General features: G+C 46.6%; 1 protein-coding gene across 1 annotated transcript in view; it reads left to right on the top strand.

Moving 5' to 3' along the window:
* Positions 1–20,345, top strand: part of CA6 (carbonic anhydrase 6) — a 53,607-nt gene that overhangs the window by 6,044 nt on the left and 27,218 nt on the right. The window contains exons 2-5 of the mRNA XM_006127096.5: positions 7,866–7,958; positions 11,438–11,620; positions 16,098–16,246; positions 18,055–18,150. Coding sequence (XP_006127158.2) covers positions 7,880–7,958; positions 11,438–11,620; positions 16,098–16,246; positions 18,055–18,150 — 507 coding nt within the window. The 5' untranslated portion in view covers positions 7,866–7,879. The remainder of the gene's footprint in view (positions 1–7,865; positions 7,959–11,437; positions 11,621–16,097; positions 16,247–18,054; positions 18,151–20,345) is intronic.

Here is a 20,345-nt window from a genome sequence, read left to right on the forward strand (position 1 = left end):
GAAAACCGCTTCTAGATTGGCCACGGACACTTTTCCGCAAAAAGTGCTTTTGCGGAAAAGCATCCTGCCAATCTAGACGCTCTTTTCCGAAAATGCTTTTAATGGAAAACTTTTCCGTTAAAAGCATTTCTGGAAAATCATGCCAGTCTAGACGTAGCCGGTATGTTTACACTACAGAGTTTTTTTGGTAAAATGTTCAGTTTTCCAAAAAAACTTCAATTACGTCCACACTGCAATCGCTTTCTTTTGAGAGAAAATTGAAAGAACAGAGGGTTTTTTCCGACATTGGTAAATCTCTTTCTATGAGAAAGAAGCCTTTTTCCGAAAAAGCTCTTTCGGAAAAAGGTGTGTATGGATGGGGAAGAGGGAGTTCTTTTGCAAGAAGAGGAAAGAGGAAAAAGCACAGGTGCCCTGGTGGCCATTCCACTCATAGTAATCACTGCTGAAATGCGAGATAGCATCCATTCAGAATGGATGCTATCTTCCAAAAAAGCAGATCACTTTTTCGACACGCTTTGGTAGCGTGGTTACTTTCTTTTGGAAGAAGTTTTTTCGGAAGGTCTTTTCCGGAAAAGCTTCTTCCAAAAGAAGCCTGCAGTGTAGACATAGCCACTGAGATGTACGTACAATATTCCTGTTGTTTTATTTTATAATGCTATGATGAAATGAGAAGAAAGCATTGCCTTCCCAAAACTGCCTACACACCTGCCACTGGGAAAGGCTGGGGCCATGGCACGGCAGCCCGGCTCCCCAGCCACCAGAAAAGGCTGGAGCTGCGGTGTTGTAGCTCCGTTCCCTGGCCACAGGAGAGGGCTGAGACTGCGGCATGGCAGCCCTGGCCCTCCAGGTGTCCAGGAAGGATTGGGCTGGGGTTGGGCAGAGCGTGGCTCCGCGGGGCGAAGGCTACTGAAGGGACAGGGCTTTGGGCAGAAGGAGCGGGGCTGGAGCTCGCCTTCCCCAGCAGGGCCTTCACCTGCCTCCCATGTGCACTGTGACTTTTTTGTATTTTTATATCTGATTTTGTAAGTCGTTTTTAAGTAAGGTGGAACACAAGTCAGCTCAGACTCCTGAAAAGGATACAGTAGTTTGGAAAGGATGAGAGCCACTGACCTAACAGGAGAGCAGGGAAATGCCTTTCACTTTTTGTAAAGCTCCTCAAAACGCCCTGCTTTCCTCCAGTCTTCCTCATTCAGAAGAGAAGTTTATGGACAGGAGGTGTTTCCTACAACTTAGCCCATGCAGTCTTTGCATGCACAGGGTTGCCAGCTGTTCAGTATTCACCCAGACAGTCTGGTATTTGCAGGCTCCGTCCGGTAAAAAAAAACAGGAAATACCGGACATGTGAAAACAGGAAATGAAAAAAACAGGTAATTCCTGTTTCCCTGGGATAGAAACACGGCAGGGACAATTTTCCCCTGCCACATCTAGCGGGGGTAGGGGAGAGAGGAGTGCGGCAGAGTCGTAGCAAAGAGGGGCGGGGAGAGGGCACTTGCCGAGTGCCACGCTAGGGGAGCACTGGGCTGGGGTAAGAGCGGAGTGCACACTGCTCTGGCCCACATGACCAGCAGAGACCCGGGAGCTGGCCATATGAAGCCCCCTTCAACACCAGCCATGGCCAACCCGTGGCTCATGCCCCCCAAAAGTGCAGCTTACAAAGCTGCTCCTGTGCCCCCTCCAAACAGCCCCCGCCTTCCCTGTGTTTACTGGGTGGAGCTGCGGGATTTTAAAAATGGCATCAAAGATGGCGGCCGTCTTAAGGGGCAGCCTCCTTTTTAACAATTTTAAAAAAATGTTTTTTCGTTTTGCTCCACAATTCTGTTCTGGGTTTTTTTTGTTTGGTTGGTTGGTTGGTTTTTGGGGTTTTTTGCTTAACAACTTTGGTCTCCCCCTTTTTTCCTTGACAGAATTTTTTCCGGGTGGTTTTTTTGGGGGGGGGAGGGGAGTGTTCGGTATTTTTTGTTAAACCATCTGGCAACCCTAGGCATTACCCAGAGTGGCATTACCTAGCCAATCGCTTGGCTGCCATTCTGTTTTTCACAAACAGCTGTCAAGAAGTATGAATATTTTACTCTGCCTGGCACTAGCAGGAAAAACTCTGTTTGAAGAGGCATTAGTCTTTATTAACAGTCCCTAAACATCCAGGATGAGGGCAATCTAGTTGTCTGGAGTCAAACAATTAACTCCTGGCCAAATATTCATCAGACCTGGGACTGATCAAGCTTTTGCTGAAGTCAATGGCGTAACTCCCAATGACTTCAGTGGTAGTCAATATATGGTGTCTTGGACCAAAGGGGAATTACTGAAGGGTCTGTTTATATTCTGCACTAAGCTCAGGTCTATGGAGCTTGTGGACCAGAGGTTTCCACCCATGTGGGTGAGCATTGACTGCACTGTCAACCTGGTTTACGTTGGCTGGATTTGGGTCTCACAGCCACGCTAACACGTTTGCCCTGCACGACACAGCCCTTCTGACGTAGGTCTGTGTCCACGTTGCATAATGACAGGGCTTTGGATGAAAATCTTAATTGGCTCCTAGCACCCAGGTTCTGAGCACTTGCTGACAGGAGTCAGACTGAGTTGTGTGTGTACAGAAAGGGGGGTTGGAGTCAGATGCTCACCCAGCTACCCCAATGCAGGATCAAGGCTTCTCTGTGATTAGGCATTCCTGGTGGGTAAGGGGGATAGTTGCATCTTCAAGGATGGATCTGAAATTGGAACCCGATCCGAGTTCTTTAGCTGCCTGGAATGCAAGGAGCATCCTGGGTGAAGCTAAATTTAATTGATGGCACAGAGTGAGCAATAGGGGAGAGATGAAAATAAGGAAGGTCACTCAGTGAGTGTCTGGAGGCCAAGGCTATGGGGTGAATGGCTGATTTCCCACTGTATTTTGTGGCACTGGCCTCTGTATAAGTGCCTCCATGGGCAAGCAGCTTGTCTTTTCATCAAAAGCTTGCCAAAAACATGTATGCCTAAGCTTTCTGGACATAGAATTTGCTGTTGACAAAGCTCAGGTGCAGAGGTGGGCTCAGGACCTGCTGGCTCCAAACACCCTCTGCCCTTTGATAGACGTTTGAATCTGAGTTTTGCTGTTGGGGGTTCTCCCCACTTTTTAATAACTGACCAAACAACCCCCCTCCAGTTCTGAATACCTCATAACTTTGGCTCCAAACTGTGCAGCAGCAGCAGCCATCTCAGTTGTATCCTCAGTTTAATATCTGTTACCTCTTCTAATGGGGGGACCAAGTCCACCCTAGTAGGTGATGGCTCCTAAGCGCTAATCATTCTTCTTCATCTCTAGCTACTCCATTGCTGTAACAGGTTGTACCACTAGTCCATCACATCTAATATTCTGCCAGGAGAGACCACTACCTGATGATCCATAGAAAGGCAGAACTTGCACAGAATGCACTTGTTCATCTGTGCAGTGCTTTACAGAAGTCGAAGTTCCTTCCTGACCTTTGTGTCAACCAGCCTGGGTCCTGGCACCAATGGTCCCGCTTATCTTTTCCACCAATGTGTGGATTTTCCCATCCATGTGTGGAATAAATTTTATGTTCACTGAGGCATGTGTGAATGTGCACCACCAATGGAAACACAAAACCTAGCTGTGGGCGCTCTGCTAATCTACTGGGCGGCATTTGAAGCTCACCTGAGCAGCAGCACAAGCGCACAGCTTACAGGGAACCCCGCCAGGCACTTGAGCTTTGAATTTGCTTAGCATGTACAGTTACAAAGGTTTTGTTGCATCTGTCTTCAGAGCAGATCCCATATTTACTGAGCTGTAGGGGGCTAGCATGAAATCTAGAGTGTCATTTCTTTCCACCCACCATTGTATAAAGTGACTCACTTTCTGCAGAGCTAGGAAGACAGGCTGAAAAGGAGTAGTTAAATCACTTGAGGCTCTAAAAAGGATCAGCCCTACAGCAGTGAAGGGTGGATTTACAGGTGCAGTCAGACTGTCCTTGCTTAGATGTTGCTGTTTATGACAAAACTGGCAGGGCTGATGAGAGACTTCACCAGGACCTGGGGCAAGCTGGCTCCAGCAGGGCCTTGGACAGAAGAATTGGGGATGGGGCTAGCCTCCCCCAGCCAGACCTTGAGACCTACCAGGGTACGGCAATTTAAAGGGCCCAGGGCTCTAGCCACTGCAGCTGCCACGCAGTGTTCCCTGCAAGCTGAGCATTTGGACAGCCACCCAGGAAAGAGTCAAATGCCGCGCCGCTGATTAGCAGAGCACCCACAGTGCCCAAAGCCGTCACTATGTGTTTCTCCTAGTGGTGCACATTCACTTCTGCCTCAGTGCACGTAACAACATTTATTTCACACATGGATGGAAACAATTAGAGGGAACACTGCTGCCGAGATGGCAGTGGCCAGGAGCCTAGGCCCTTTTAAATTGGTGGGCTCCGGGCAGCTATCTCCTCCCCACCCCCCAAAAGGTGCACACCACCATTTTGATATAACTGCAGGCTACATGTGGAGTGCAAGGCCATTACTAATTCTTTGAGTTGCTAGAGACATGTGTGAAACTCACTCTGAAGGGAAAATCAGATTCAGAATATCACAGGGTGTAAATTAGTGGAGGAGCACCAGTTAGAGTCAGTTGTGCTTTGTCTGCCGATAAGAATAGATAAGAATCTAGCCCATAATAAGCATTAGAGATGGCAAAGATGTCTTAGGTCAGTGTTTCTCAGTCAGTGGTACGAGTACTCTTAGGGGTACTTGCGAGAAGTCTGGGGGGTACGTCAACACAACTGAAATTTGGAGAAAACTTAATTTTTGTTTTAAGTTTTACAGCGCTTTATTATTTTGTATTTTTTATACCCCAACATTTCATCACCCATCCAGCTACAATTAAGTTGTTTAAACAAGTGTGTTGCTATGGTAGAAAAAAAAATTGGTGGGTTTGAAAACTGTAGGTACTTGGGGGTACTTACAATATTTTTTTAAAAGAAAAGGATACTTTAAAAAAAAAGGTTGAGAAACACTGTCTTAGGTTATCAGAGCTGTCTTCTGCCACCCAGGGATTGTTCCTTTTAGTCTGGCTTCTAATGTCATGGGGAAGAGATGGGGGGTACAATTTACTCCGAAAGGTGACTGGGGCTCCCGGGTAGCATCAAAGGGGTGCCTTGTCCATGAGGTTTTTCCCCCCTTACCCTCATTAGATTCTATAAGTTGCCCCTGGAATTGGAACAAACCCCAGGCCAACATTTTCAAAAATGGCTGCTAATTTTGGTTGCCGGGCCTGAGACGCTCAGACCTTGTTTGTACTACCACGGGCTGTTGACCTAAGTTACGCAACTGCATCTCCATGAATAACATAGCGGAAGTCGATGTACTTAGGTCTGCCTACTGTGGTGCCTTCGCTGTGGTCAGTTGACAGCACTCTCCCGTCAACTCTGGTTACGATGGGAGCGCACTCCAGCAGTCGATTTACCACGAATTGCCCCCTGCTGGATCGATCGCTGCCCAAAGACAATAGTGAAGATATGCCCCCAGGGGTGAATTTCTGGAGCTGCATAGCTCCTGCAGTGCCTGCTGATTTCAGCTGGAGTTTTAGGAGAAAGTGTGCATGGGCTGTCTCAGGTTGGGCTCTAAAATATGTTAAGTTCCCATAATTAGTGACCAGTCTTGGCCTAAACTGCTTGTTTATCCTCCCAAAAACTCAAAGTAAATTCCACAGCTTGGACACTGAGCATATCAGCACCACGTAACATGAATTTACTCCACCAGCATCAATGCTGGCAGCAGCACAAGCTTGCAATAGGCTTCATTTCAAAACCTCTTTGTAGTCCCTAGGGAGCTGATCAATAAAGGACTGGCCAGGGAAACCAACTGTCCCTAAATAACATCCCTGTTCAATGCAAGTCAGGCTTGCGTTGGTGCAGAAGTGACCTCTGATCCAGTGACTTGTGAGTACTCCAGTGTGGTCCTGTGTAGAATTCTGGAACATAAACAGGTATAAACTTCTAAAATTTCTCCCTCAGCTAAATCCAAGGACTATTTACCCAACTGGATACACAAGATTATGAAATGCATTGCGAGGCTTGTTTAATTAGTTCAGTCCTTACACAGTTCAGTGCAGCTGTCAGAACGAATTACTTCGGGGGGAGGGGGGGGGAGAGAAAACACACATCTGATTAAGTAACTCAGTAGTATTAATGTGATTAAGTAACTCAGGGTATGTCCACACATCTGGTCAAAAGTCGAATTAAGATACGCAACATCAGCAACGTCAATTGCTGTCTGCACACCAGGAAGACACCTACACAGCAGGAAGTCAAAGGAAGAACATTCTTCCTTCGACTTCCCTTATGTCTCCTGAAATGAGGGTTGCAGGAGTCAGAGTAAGAAATCCTCCAGCTCAACATTATTTTGAAATAACGCTGTTGTGTAGATGTACCCTCAATAGTATAGTTGGTCCCAAATGTTGTGTGGGAGAGAGAAGCAGGCAGGCCTTTTAAAATGAATCATTCATGGACAAATGATCGATTAAATACAAAACATCAATTCCCATTCTTCAGCTTGATGCAAAGCCCCAGAAAGCCACATTTAAGTGAGATCTGCAACTCCTGTACCTGTTTTTGCAATAGCTTCCTAAAGTCATCATTGTAATACAGACAGCACAACTTTACTAAAACTAGCGGAGATGGTGGTGGTAAAAGTACTGGAGATTGATTGACATGATCTATCTGCCCATTACCATAGTATCTAAGCACCTTCCATGTAAAATCCATGACAATAGCAAAGTACTTAGTGCACATTTCTCCCTTTTGAGATTAAAACTCAGCTTCCAGGAGGCACTTTGATTTGATTATTCATTTTGGTTTGGGGGTATTTGTAGTAGAGGTTTATTAGGCAGAGAGGGGCACAGGTTGCAAAGGTTGTTCTTACAATATTAGCATAGTCAAATAACAGGACTGCAGCACGGTAGACAGGAGACCTGGAGGTCTTGTATGTTCCCAGCGCTGCCACTGATTTGCTGTGTGACCTTGGGCAAGTCATAGGGGCCCATATTTTAAAGATATATAAGCACCTAATGAGACATCCTGGTGAGATTCTCAAAAGTTTGTAGTGTCTAAATCCCATAGATTTTAACAGGAAAATCTGTCCCTGCTGGTGGGGGTTGAGCACCTAAAAGTCCCATTGATTTCAAATATAACTGTGGATACTCATCACCAGTGTTCCCAGTAAGCTGAGCACTTGGGCAGCCACCCAGGAGAGATTCAAATGCTGCCCAGCTGATTAGCAAAGCACCCACAGCCAGCAACATGTGTTTCTACTGTTGGTGCACATCTGCACATGCCTCAGTGCACATAACAAAGTTTATTCTGCACATGGATGGAAAAAATTGAAAGGACATTACTTAGCACCTCTGAGAATTAGTCACTTAACCTTTTTCTGTCTCAGACTCTTTGTCTGAGGAATGAAGCTGCTTTGAGCTCTGCAGGGCACTGTGGTATGAAAGCTCACATCCCTGTTCAATAGAGATAGAAATGTAGCCGTGTTAGTCTGGTGCTACGTAGTCCTGTTTTTTATCCCTGTTCAGTGGGAGCAACCAGACAGAAAAAGTGGACAGAAAAATATAAATCAAGTGCCTGTCAGAAGGTGACCTTACGGGCATTAGCAGGATAACCTGTTTCATTAGAACTGGCAGCCTCTGCTAGGGGATCAATAAAATGTTTTTAGCGTGTGTAGCTGGCAGCCCACGTTAAATATCCCGGGTGGTGGTGGTGGTGATTGTTTCAGCAGGGAGAGGAGAAGGGTGGGACGGATAGTGGACAGGCTGGACTTTGAATAAATTGTTTTTTACACTTCCTGGGATTGTCAGAGAAATGCATCCCCCGGCTTGGTTCTGATTTCAGACACTACAAGAGCCATGAGGATTTCAACCACCTTGCTGCACCTGCTCCTTGTCCACCTCAGCACCTCTCATGTAACACAGTGGACGTATAAAGGTAATGAATACAAGGAAAGAAACAACTGCTTTTTAAATGCTTCTGGCTCCACCAGGTTGCTTAAGACAGCTAACGCTTGGCTTTTCATCTTGACTATTTAAAAAAAAATCCCTCAAGGCAGCTAATTTATTTCCCTTTATTGATGATCATGTATCTTAAAGCTGGTTCTTTTCAATGTCAGCCTCCTCCATTCCTTTGTGTGATCAGGACACATTATCAGACAGAACAATAGGTGGCAACCAACGAGAAAAATCTTTACAGTGCTTTAGAATAAAAGCTGACCTTTTTCTGATCCTGGAAAGAAAAGAAGAGCTTTCTCTTTGGATACTGCTTGCTCACTATTTTACTTTCACAGCCTGTGGAACATGGATACAGAAGCAGGGACTGCTTGTTTGCATATTTGCCCTCATGTGAAATTTTGCTTAATTCTCAGTTCTTTTCAGGGAGGTCTGATTCAGAATTCATTCAAGTCAGTGGGAGCATTTCCATTGATTTTAATGGGCTCTCAAGCCGACTGTCACAGTGGGGGAACTAAAGTTTTTGGTTTCAATTTTTTTTATTGTAATTAGCACACTAGACTGTTTACTGCAATTATCTTAAAAATCTTTCCATCCATGTTTCATGAACCTCGGTGCAATTACGTCATCAGGACATGTCTGAGAATTAAAAAAAACTGATTTCCCCCCCAAGTAAAATGAAAAAGAAAAGTCTCAGCTGTTGCAATAGGTTTATAATGATGCCGTGGAAATCAATGAAGAAATAACAAGAAAACACGGGGCAGGTGCTGAAATAGTTTTGAACCATTAAAAGAGTTTTTAAAAATGTGAAAAAGCCAGACCATCAGTCTGTACTGTTGCAATGAAAATCCTCAGAGATTTCAACAACTGCGTAAGGCTTTACCTTGGCTCTGGTAATTCTGAAATTCTGACTCTGAACTAGATCAACATATTGTAAATGGCAAAGAACTGCTGGAAAAGGAAGAATGGGTTTCCATATGGATTCCCAGCCAGAGCACTGAGAGCACATAAAAATCCCTATTTAGTCATAAAGTGCTAAATAAAACTGTACAGAGAGAGCAAAGACCCTTCAAAGATGAAAGCAGCGAGATAGGTTTTTTGGATGGCACTGGGATTGGGGCAAGAGAAGGTGTTAGATACTTAGATTGAATTGAAGCAGGGAGTTTGTTGGTTTATATATTAAAGGTATTAGAAAGGAGGGGATTTTAGCTAGTGGTTTTAGTGCATATGAGTGCTGAACCAGGAATCCTGAGTTCTATTTCTACTTCTGTGACAAAGTGCTATGTTTAAATTACATTCCTCTTTCGACAGAGGAATGTAAATGAAGCTGATCAAAAATGCCAATGAAGCACGAATTTACAAATCTTGTGTGAGAGCACGTTTTCAAAAAAGAAACCGCAGTCTAGATGGGGTTCTTTCAGAAAAAAAAACTTTTTTGACAGAACCTGTACACCTCATTTTTTCAGGAGTATGGGTTCTTTCAAAAAAGGGGGGAGGGATTTCGAAAGAACCCCATCTAAACTGAAGTTTCTTTTTTGAAAAACCCTTTTTTGAAAAAGCGCACTCACATGATTATGAAAATGAAGTGCCAGATTTGTAAATCCGCGCTCCATCTGCATTTTCGATTGGCTTCATTTACATTCCTCTTTTGAAAGGGGAATGTAGTTTAGATGTGCCCCAATGCCCCATACTTCAGTTTACCCATGTGTCACAGTAGGAATTTGTACTATTTACATACCCTACAGAGTGGCAGTGGTTCTGTACCAGGGGTCCAGCTTCCCTGGGAGGCCATGAGCAGGTGTCACGGGGTTCACCAAGTAGGGCCAGCATTAGATATGCTGGGTCCCAGGGAGGAAAGCTACTCCCCACCCCTGGGGAATGGAGCCCTGAGCCATACTATCCATGCCACCCTCCCTTCCCAGCCCTCAGAGCTGCATAGCACTTCACTGGTGATTTAAATGAATCATCAGGCCCCAAGGCAACTTCCTCCTTTGCTCCCTGCATTGCTGTCCTCAGGCTTGCTACCCACTAACATGTACCCTGGCTTTTACAAACAGAAAAGCAGTTGTGGCACAGGTAGGCCATGGAGTTTTTATAGCATGTTGGAGGAGCGGGAGCTCAGAAAGACAAAGGCTGAGAATCCCTGGCATGTGGTTCAATCAGTGAACATACATAGGTTTGTGATCCTCAAATGAAAGGTGGGATTGAAAGTGCCAGTCCTGATTAGTAAAGCACTGACCAGTTAGTTTCTTAGCAGAGAACATTCAAGGGACCAAAGAAGCCCCAGAGAGCAATCCAGATGGGAGTCAGGAAAAAACTTAAAAGGTTGAATTGATATGAAACCCTTTCTCCATGTCCAGTCCTTATTCCCTTGATAGTGCCTATAATAATAAAAAACGGCAGACAATTTGCCGACAGTCCTTTGCAGGCCCCCATTCCCAGAGACCAGCACCGTTCACAGCTTTCATTGATATCAGAATGATACCGTTTGATCAGTGTTACTGTTTGTCCCAGCACCGATCACAGCTTTCATTGCAAAAGACCCAGACTTCATGCATCTGGCCCCTGGAATAGATATAAACACCCCGGTCTGTACAAACACCTGTTCTGTTTCAATCCCAGTTCATCCCCCAGCCAAGAGGGGAGATGGGTTATTACAGAGAGGCAGGTTTCCTGCCTGGTAGTGCAGTGGTCCTGCAGCCACAATGATGCAGATTTTCACACAAAGGCTACGTCTACACTGGCATGAATTTCCGAAAATGTTTTTAACGGAAAAGTTTTCCGTTAAAAACATTTTTGGAAAAGCGCGTCTAGATTGGCAGGATGCTTTTCTGCAAAAGCACTTTTTGCGGAAAAGCGTCTGTGGCCAATCTAGATGCGGTTTTCCGCAAAAAAGCCCTGATCGCCATTTTTGCAATCGGGGCTTTTTTGCGTAAAACAATACTTTGCTGTCTACACTGGCCCTTTTGCGCAAAAGTCTTTCGGAAAAAGACTTTTGCCCGAACGGGAGCAGCATAGTATTTCCGGAAAAGCACTGATGATTTTACAGGAGATCGTCAGTGCTTTTCCGGAAATTCAAGCGGCCAGTGTAGACAGCTGGCAAGTTTTTCCGTAAAATCACATGATTTTGCGGAAAAACTTGCCAGTCTAGACACAGCCTAACAGAAGGCAGTTCCTAGCATTATAATGACCAGAGAGGGAGGCTTTGCTGCTGAGCAAGGAACAACTCATCCCCAGCAGCATTCAAGGCTTGTAATTTTTCATGTGTGGAATAAATTTTGTTTTATACACCAATGCATGTGTACCACCATTAGCAACTCACGCTGCCGGCTGTGGGCACTCTGCTCATTAGCAGGGCAGCACCTGAATCACTCCTTGGCAGCCACCCAAGCACTCAGCTTAGAGGGAACACTGCTTGTGGCACTTTGTACAAGCCTGCTCTGCTTCTCCTCGGCTTTGCAGCAGGAGCACTGGATGAAGAGCACTGGGGAAAGCACTTTGCAGACTGCGCTGGCAAGCACCAGTCGCCCATTGACATCCAGAAGAGGAAAGTGAAGTACAATCCACAGTTGATGCAGCTAGAGCTGAGTGGTTACGACGGACCCTTGCAAGGGAACTTCACAATGACCAACAATGGACACTCAGGTAAGCAGTAGGGTCTTGTGAAATGACCTTCCCTGCCCCAAAGGCTACATATAGCAGGCATGTGCCACGTATTAGCTGGCTGATAGCAGCATTGACTCCTGCCAGTGAGGGGAGATAGTCTCTTTCTCTCTCCTTGCTGAGCGGATACTTTGAGAGAGTTATTCAGTGCACTTGTGTGCAGGAAAACTATTGAGATGTGGGGAATATTTTTAGCAGACAGAAATCCTGTTGTCAAACAAAGGTCATTTTTCAAGCTCCCCTGTCCTGATCTCTCTCATTTCAGTTTCCCACTTTGTCATCTATTTAATTCTAGTCTCCTAATTTTGCTGATTGTATTAAATTGCTGGCAAAGCCTGTCAGCAACACTCATACAGTCAATAGAAAGTAGAGTTTGTTTGCATTTCTCTAGGAGACATGGTGGGGGACAAGAGTGATAAAAGGCAGATTCAGCATTATACACTGGCATTTTCTTCCTGTGTGTGAGTACACCCTCAGGATGGTACTAGAACTACAAAACCTTGCACTTGGGGCCAGCTTCTCCCTGGCTTTGCACAGCCTCATCCTTTGTTCGTCTGCTAGGAAAATAGACTTCTCCACTCACATCAATGGAAGGGTAACTGTGGGGGAGGGGTGACTGATTTGCAACCTCCCTGCACAGATATAAATGACACAAGGTAACAAGGTGGAAGAGGGGAAAAAAAAAATCAGACCACCTGTTTTCAAAGCCACTTATAAAAATCCTTAAATGAATCCACCCCACCCCTCTTTGAGGTAGGCCAGCATTATCAGCCCTGTCTTACAGGACGGAAACAGAAACTCTAAGGGGCTTGATATCAGTCAGAATTTAGGTGCTGGCCCATATACTTTTAGGTGCCAGGACCTTTGTGAGTTGCTTGAGACACCCTGGTAAGCCAGCCGGGTTAGCATTTGGGAGTTCCTGGCTCCTAGCCCTCTGCTCAGCCTACTGTAACGCCCTACCTAAATGAATAGTGATAGAGATGTAGCCGTGTTAGTCTGGTGTAGCTGAAACAAAATACAGGACTATGTAGTACTTTAAAGACTAACAAGATGGTTTATTAGATGATGAACTTTCGTGGGCCAGACCCACTTCTCTGGCCCACAAAAGCTCATCATCTAATAAACCATCTTGTTAGTCTTTAAAGTGCTACATAGTCCTGTATTTTGTTTCTACCTAAATGATGCATCCCCAAGTAAAGAATTTCCTGGCATGGGTGGGGGAGGAGATTTCAGGCTTCCACCAAAGGAAGAGATGATTCCCTATCTTCTGTGGGGTGTCTTATCCCAGACTGATAGTCCTTCACTCCTCCATATGCACAGGGAGAAGGAAGAGATGCAGGGGAGGGACACAGGTGGTGAAACGTATTGTCTCCTGAAAGAGCCAGTGCTAATTGTCTCTCTCAGAATCCATAATGGTTAAGAAAGCCTGTTTGTCACACAGACACCCAACCATTTACTGGAGGCTTCTGGTGTCAGTGTTATCAGCTTCACTACCTGCACATTAAGTCCTGCAGCTTTTCTCTTTCAGGCCTCCCATCCCCATTTGTATTTTCCTACATTCTCAATAACATCAAAATACCGACTTGCCTGCCAAGACCATTTTAATAAGGAATGTGAGCTGAATCCCGGAGTCTTTATGCACAGCTGTATTGTAGGGCAGGTCTACACTATGGAACAATGTCGACATAAGATGTGCAACTCCAGCTACGTGAATAGCGTAGCTGGATTTGACAGACCTTAGGTCGAGTTACTGCCGGGTCTCCACTGCGGGGGGTGTCAACAAGAGAAACGCTCCCATCAACTTCCCTTATTATGCATCTTGTTCTGTCCTTAGGGGGACATAGGACCTGGGGCAACCCCCCAGTGCCCAAGATTCAGTGTCTGGGGCTACCCTCCCCACTGTAGGCCCTAACCCACGTCTGCTCCAGCCCTTCCAAGCCCCATCCCTGCCCTCTTGCCAAAACCCTGTCCCCCGGGCGACACGAACCAGAGGTTTACTGAGGGGGCCTGGCATGAAGTGGCAGCAAGGGTCAGCCATAACTCCCATACTTACCATGACAGGAGGAGCCAGAGCAGCCCAGCAGCCTGCTTTGCTCTGCCCTGCCACACTGCCCTCTCCCAGCCTGCTGCGCCCTGCTTCCCGCCACCATGATGAAGCCAACCTCAGCAGGCTGGGAGAGGGCAGAAGAGTGAAGCAGAACAGGCTGCTGGGCTGTTCCGGCTTCTGCCACTGAGATGAGTGCGGAAGGGGGGGTGACCCCTGCTGCCACCCTATCCCAGGCCCCCAGTAATTGCCTGGGCTGCCTTGGAACCCATCCAAAGGATGGTTGATGCAGCCACTGCAGGGCCCCCCAAAGCACAGGGCCTGGAGCCGTTGCCCCAAACCATCCTATGGAAAGGATGGCTCTGAGTACCAGGGTTGACAAGAGAGCAATTGGTAGTTGACTTATCAGGTCTTTACTAGACCCACTAAATCAACCCCTGGGGGACTGGTCACCGCAGTGTGAATCTTAAGTGTAGACCTGCTCATGGTCAAGCAGAATTTTGCTGCAGACTCTATGGGGAGTGGAAAAAACGCCTCATAGTGCTCTGAGGCAAGAGTCTCAAGCCAGGTCTACACTTAAAAAGTAGTCAGGGCAGCAACCTTGCTTAGAGGAGTGAAAAATGCATGGCCCTGAGCAATGCAGTTAACCCACTGTAACCATCCCTCTTCTCCCTACAATGGAAGAATTCTTCCACCCACCTAGCTACTGCCTCCAGGACTTTGTCTACATGTGACCCACTCTAGAATTTCACGTGTAGACAAGGCCACAGAGAGAGAGAGATTCTGTACACCTGAAGCTGATGGGAGTAGAGATGTTAAATGGGTATTTTGAAAAACTTCCCCTCTGTTCCAGTGCAAATAGTTTATATACCTGCCTACTATGCCAAAAAAAAAAAAAAAAAAAAAAAAGAAGCAATAGTTTTAGGTTGATGGAAAGAATTTGTGAACCTGGGTTGAATTAATGGACAAGTTTGGAGGCAGGGGGGAGTTTATAAAAGGTGAAATGTTTTGTTTGGATCCGTGGATTTCTCTAGGTTAGAAAACCCTCAGTAAAGATTGCAGCATTTGGTTCTTTGGTTTTTAAAGGACTGACTCTGAATGAGGCTGAACACAAGCATTGAGGGTGCTCAGAACCTACATGATTAAAGCTTACATTGGTGAAATTCCAAGCATCTCTGAACTTACTCTCAGAGCCCTGATCTACACTAGGACTTTATTTTGAAATAACCCCCCTGAAGTCGAATTTATAAGCAGAGTGTCCACACTACCAAGCCTATCATTTTGAAATAACAGGCTGCTTAATTAAAAACTATATTCCTGCTTTTCATCAGGAGTAACGCTAGTTCTGAAATAGTTATTTCAAAAGAAGTGTGGACCCTCCAGTGCCGCTATTTCGAAATAACTACTCCACAGAGTAATTCAAACTAATTACGTGCAGTGATTCCTGGGGCTCTAAGTCTGAGGCAGCGCATCTACATTAACAGAGCCTGTCTTAGACTAATTTCGAGGCTTCCCAATAGTGTGGACACGCTAGTTCGATTTTGTTAAATCAGGAGTTAAGTTGAATTTACTAACTTCGACAGTTTCCTAGTGTAGACGTGGCCAGAGAGAATGGTTCATTTCAGTTCCCACACTATTTCAAGTACTTTTCCTAAATCCTCTTAGCCTACTCCATTGAGGTATAAAGAACAATTTATTTAATGAAGGCTAAAGGTTAATCTCCATTACCTAAAAAACAACAAATAGTCCTGCAGTTCCTTAGAGACTAACAAAACATATCGATGGTATCACGAGCTTTTGTGGGCAAAACCCACTTCTTCAGATGACTGGAGTTATTAAAGTTCGAGTTTTTAAATAAATTGGGGTGCGTGGGGGGGGGGGGAGAAAAAAGGGGAAAGAAATAGTCAATTAGAGTGTCCATGCTACATAGTAATAGAGATGTCGCCGTGTTAGTCTGGTCTTGCTGAAATAAAAGACAGGACTATGCAGCACTTTAAAGACTAACAAGATGGTTTATTAGGTGATGAGCCAGACCCACTTCCTCAGATTGCTCCGGTATGCCTTGTGAAACGAGATTTACTGGAGCGATTGACAAAGGCTTCCCTTGTCGACCGCATTGCGTCTAGATTGCCGTGCTGTGCCAGATCAGTTGATTGTTGGCACAGCGCGGCAGCCATTTTTATTTTAATGAAGCAGGGATTATTTAAATCCCCGCTTCATTGACTATGTCAAGTAAACTACTTTACGTGGCTCCGTCGACAGAGCTCTCCTGAACAGAGGCTATGCCACCAGGTGCTTCCCCCATCTGCCAGAGCAGGGCCATTGACTTCAGGGGAGCTGCTCTCCCCACTAGGCGTTGTGCCCTGTATTAAGTATTTGCTGCATCCATTTGTGTTATTTTCTCCCGCCTTGCAGTCCAGATTGATTTGCCACCCACCATGCGCATCACCAAAGGGCTCTCAAGCATCTACACTGCTGTCCAGATGCACCTGCACTGGGGTGGGCTGGACCTGGAGACCAGCGGCTCTGAACACACCATGGATGGAATGAGATACCTGGCTGAGGTACCCGTTTACAGGGAGACATGTCCTCAGAGAGGGAGGGGCTGCCTTCTTTCCACCCATCAAAAAAAAAAAAAAAAAAAAAAAAAAAAAAGGCAAGACAATCCCATGTTAAAAGAAAACCTCTGTTAGCACAAACAGCTCCCTGTGAATTGTTTTAAGCACAGAGGGCAGTCCGAGTTACATTGCTCTAGATTTACACCCAGCCGACTAAAGTCCAAGGCCTGATTCACCCCTGCCTTGGGTAGTCATTTCCCTTTGTGAGAGGTAAAATGTTACCACTGATGTGAACAGAAGAAAGATTCTGATATGGGTGCATTTTACACCCATCCTGTTCAGATGGCTGTAAAAGGTCCAAGGAGGTAGAAAATTAAGGGCCAACATTGCACAACTTAGGAGCAAAATTTGTTTGTGGCCAGGTTCCAATCCTGCATGCTATAGGCAATGAGGAGACTGAGGCAGAACCCTATAGTTTGCTGGGAACAGCTTTGAGTTTCATCAGGCTGATGGGTTGCTGCTATTGCCAAAGAAAAGGGGAGGAGGGTAATTAGAAGAACCTACTAGCAGGAAGGAAGAGAAAAATGAAAAAGCTCTGACATTCCACTAGCCAAGTCTCTTTCATGTCATTTAGAAATAAGACTCCAGCCCTTGACAGTCTAAGGTTCCCGGTCTGCTTTATCCACCCTTTTCCACATGGCTGCTCTTTGCTTACAGTGGCAGGCCAAAGTTCAGTATATGCATTGTGATGTGGAGGGGAATACAGTGCTACATTAATCTCCATCTTAGCTGCTTGCCTCAGGGCCCATTCTGTTACAGATCAGTTCACAGAAGGGAGCTGCTAGCAAAACACAGACCCTTCAAAAGCAACAAGCATGGGAAATGCTTTCCCTGCCAGATGCTTGCAGCTGCAGAGTTAGGAAAGGCCGTTTAATAGGAACTCAGGGATATTTTAATACGTTTTATTTTTCCTTCTAAGAGGTTTGATCCAGAACGCAATTAAAGGAAAAAGGAAAAAAATTCTTCTGGCAGCCAGTGGGGTTTGGATTGATCCATAACGTTTGTTTTCTCAAACTGCTCTTTAATGGCAGTCATTACAAAAGAAGGGGGAAAGGGGCAGAGATATTTTTCCTTCCTACTTTAAAAAAAAAGGAGGGAATCACGTTTACTAGTAATATTACTAACTCCTTTGGTCAGCCCTTTGCAAAGTGAAGATTTGCTGATGAACAAGGTCTATCTCTTCGGCACCTGTTCATGAGCACAGGTAACAAGCAAAGAAAGGTTTTCTTGCATTAAAGGTCAATAGCAGGACTCTAGCTGCAGCTAGTAGCTTTAAAGTAGAGGAAGAAAGTGGGTGTTGCATTAAAACCTAAAGGCCCAAAATGTGACAAGGGACACAGTGTGCTAGGTGCTGTACAAACACAGCAAGACTCAGTCCCTGCCCTGAAGCATTTGCATCCAAAAACAAAAAAGAAACAGAGATGAAGTAACTTGGTCAAGGTCACACAGCAGATCAGTGGCAGAGCCAGGAGTAGCCCCTATGTCCAACACCCTACCCTCTGTAGGCTACACTGCCACTCTAGTTACACCTGCACAATCCCAATCAAGCAGCCCTTCAGTAACACAGCTCTGTGAAAAACATTTAGGGCCAAATTCTGCCAACACTGGGCACCGATGTCAGCACAACTGCATGAGTGTCATTGAAGGAAGAATTTAACCCTGAAGTATTTTCCCATGTTGCTGAAGGCCTGTTTGACTTCATTCAAAACCATCGGTCCCCTGCCTTGGATTGACATTGTCTTGTTCCCCAACAGCTGCACGTTGTTCATTACAACTCGGGCAACTACTCCAGTTTTGAAGAAGCAAAAGACAAACGCAATGGGCTGGCAGTGCTTGCTTTCCTCTATGTGGTAAGTTGTTGCTCTGCAGGGAGAGGGAGCAGACTGGTGAGTTGGTGCAGGGCATTATAATTATTATTTGTACTGCAGTTGCATGTAGAGGACGGAATGGTGGTGTACTGTGTTGGACTTGTAGGGTGTGACTAAAACCTGGCTTGCAGGCAATGGGGCTCGGATCAGAGTCATTCTGGAAAGAACCAGCTTAAAACAAGGTGGGGTGAGTTGTGCCTCCTTGCCTTAGGAAGCAGCTTGTTTTCTCTCTCCCTTGTTGGGTGCTTGTGTTGTTCTGAATACGGCAGTGTAGTGAGACAGAAACATAAATACTCCCATCAGAAGGCTGTCTAATGCTGCGAATGCACCACTAACCAAGAAGCAAGCGCTAGCGGGCGAGGCGCTGTACGGACACGGAAGAGACAGCCCCGACCTTCGCAGACTGAACATACAAGGGGAGACTGAGGCATAGAGAAGTGAGGAGACATGCCAAAGGTTACATAAGTTAGATAGGTCTCTTGACCTAGTCCAGGGCACTATCTTCTGAACCACAGTAATTTAGGAAAGCACTTGCTATACACTATATTCATTTTGCTTGCGGTAGGTTATTGGCTTTTCAAGGGTTGCCCATTGCAGAGTTCTGAGATGCCCTCAACTCATTCAGGGGCAGAAGGCTGCTATTAGAGAACACTAGCAGGCCATGGTTTGGCCAGGAGGGCTTTTCTGAAAGATGGGGACGGATGTAAAGAGTTACCTTCCATAGGACAGGCCATGTTGTGCCTTCTGAATGCATTCTGGGTGGTTGTTATGACATATTTTGAGCTGGGGTAGGCTGTCAGCAAGGACAGGAGTCAGCTAGAGCTGCATTTCCTCAATCTGAGGGTCAGGATTCAAAATTGAGTTGCCAGAATGTTTCAAAGCAATTCATGGCAGCTCCTGTCCCACTGGGACAACAGGGCTGGCCTCACAGCTCCAGGCTCTGCAACCTCCCGGACCCTAGCATCAGCCAGGGTCAACCCAGTCGTCATGACGACGGGAGTCCGGGTAGGCCAAGTTGGAGTGAGTGGCACTGCAACCCCATGTGCCGGGTCACATCACCACTCACACACATTTGATGCAGTCAGGGAGATGAGGTCAAACCTGAGCAGCACTGCAACCCCAGTGCTTGCCACCCCCAGAGCTGAGACACAAGGCCAGCCACAGCAGTGTAGGATGAGGGCCAGACAGGACCCAATTGAAACCATCACTAAGGGCTCCACCCCCAGAATATTTACTGAATCACAGCACAAATGAGTCCTCAGCCCCAAAAGGCTGAGAATCACCTGGCTAGAGTCTCCAGTCACAGTGAAATCGCTCATCCGATCTTAGGGCAACATGAGCCTCACAGCAAAAAAACCACTAAATGCCACATTAGCAAGGGAAGTAAATCACTGTTAATCAGCTAACCGGTCCGATATTATGTTAACCTAACACTTAGCTAGTTAACTGACTCTGATCTTACTGCTCCAGCCCCCTAGCCCAGCACAGGGCAGTCCCTATCCACAGGAGGTCCTATAAGTTAACCTTTTGTAACTGCCAGCAGGCAGATTGGAACCTGGGACTTCCAGAGCTTAGTACAGGAGCCTCTACAGCTTGAACTATAAACTCAGCTGGCACTCAGACTAGGTTGTAGAGCAGTGGTCCCCAATCTTTTGGAGCTGCTGGGCACCCGGGGGTGGAGCTGTGCATGCGCTGGATGCCTGAGGGCGGCGACTCCATGCACCACGCGTCCAGGGGCAGGGTCGCCCATTCGCCATGCATCCGGGGGCAAACACCCCCATAGCCGCATGCCTGGGGCCGGCACCCCTCATAGCAGCGTGCCCGGGGCCGGCGCTCCCCATGCGCCGTGTGCCCGGGTGCAGGGCCGCCCTTGCGCCGTGCGTCTGGGGCCGGCGCCCCCCATAGCTGCGCATCCAGGCACGGGGCCGGCGACCCCCATAGCCGCGCGCCCGGGGCTGGCACCGCCCATGCGCCGCACACCCGGGAGCGGGGACGCCCATGCGCCCGGGGATGGCACCACGCATGCACTGCATGCCCGGGACCGGTACCATGCATGCACCACACGCCCGGGGAGGGCCAGCCCCGAGCACTTGGCAGGCACATGTAAATGCCCCGGCGGGTGCCCTGTCATTGGGGACCACTGTTGAAGAGCTCCCTTGTTCTTATTTCTTGCTGTA

Source organism: Pelodiscus sinensis, chromosome 24 (genome assembly GCF_052426305.1).
Source record: "Pelodiscus sinensis isolate ZL-2025 chromosome 24, ASM5242630v1, whole genome shotgun sequence".
Taxonomy (NCBI): Eukaryota; Metazoa; Chordata; order Testudines; family Trionychidae; genus Pelodiscus; species Pelodiscus sinensis.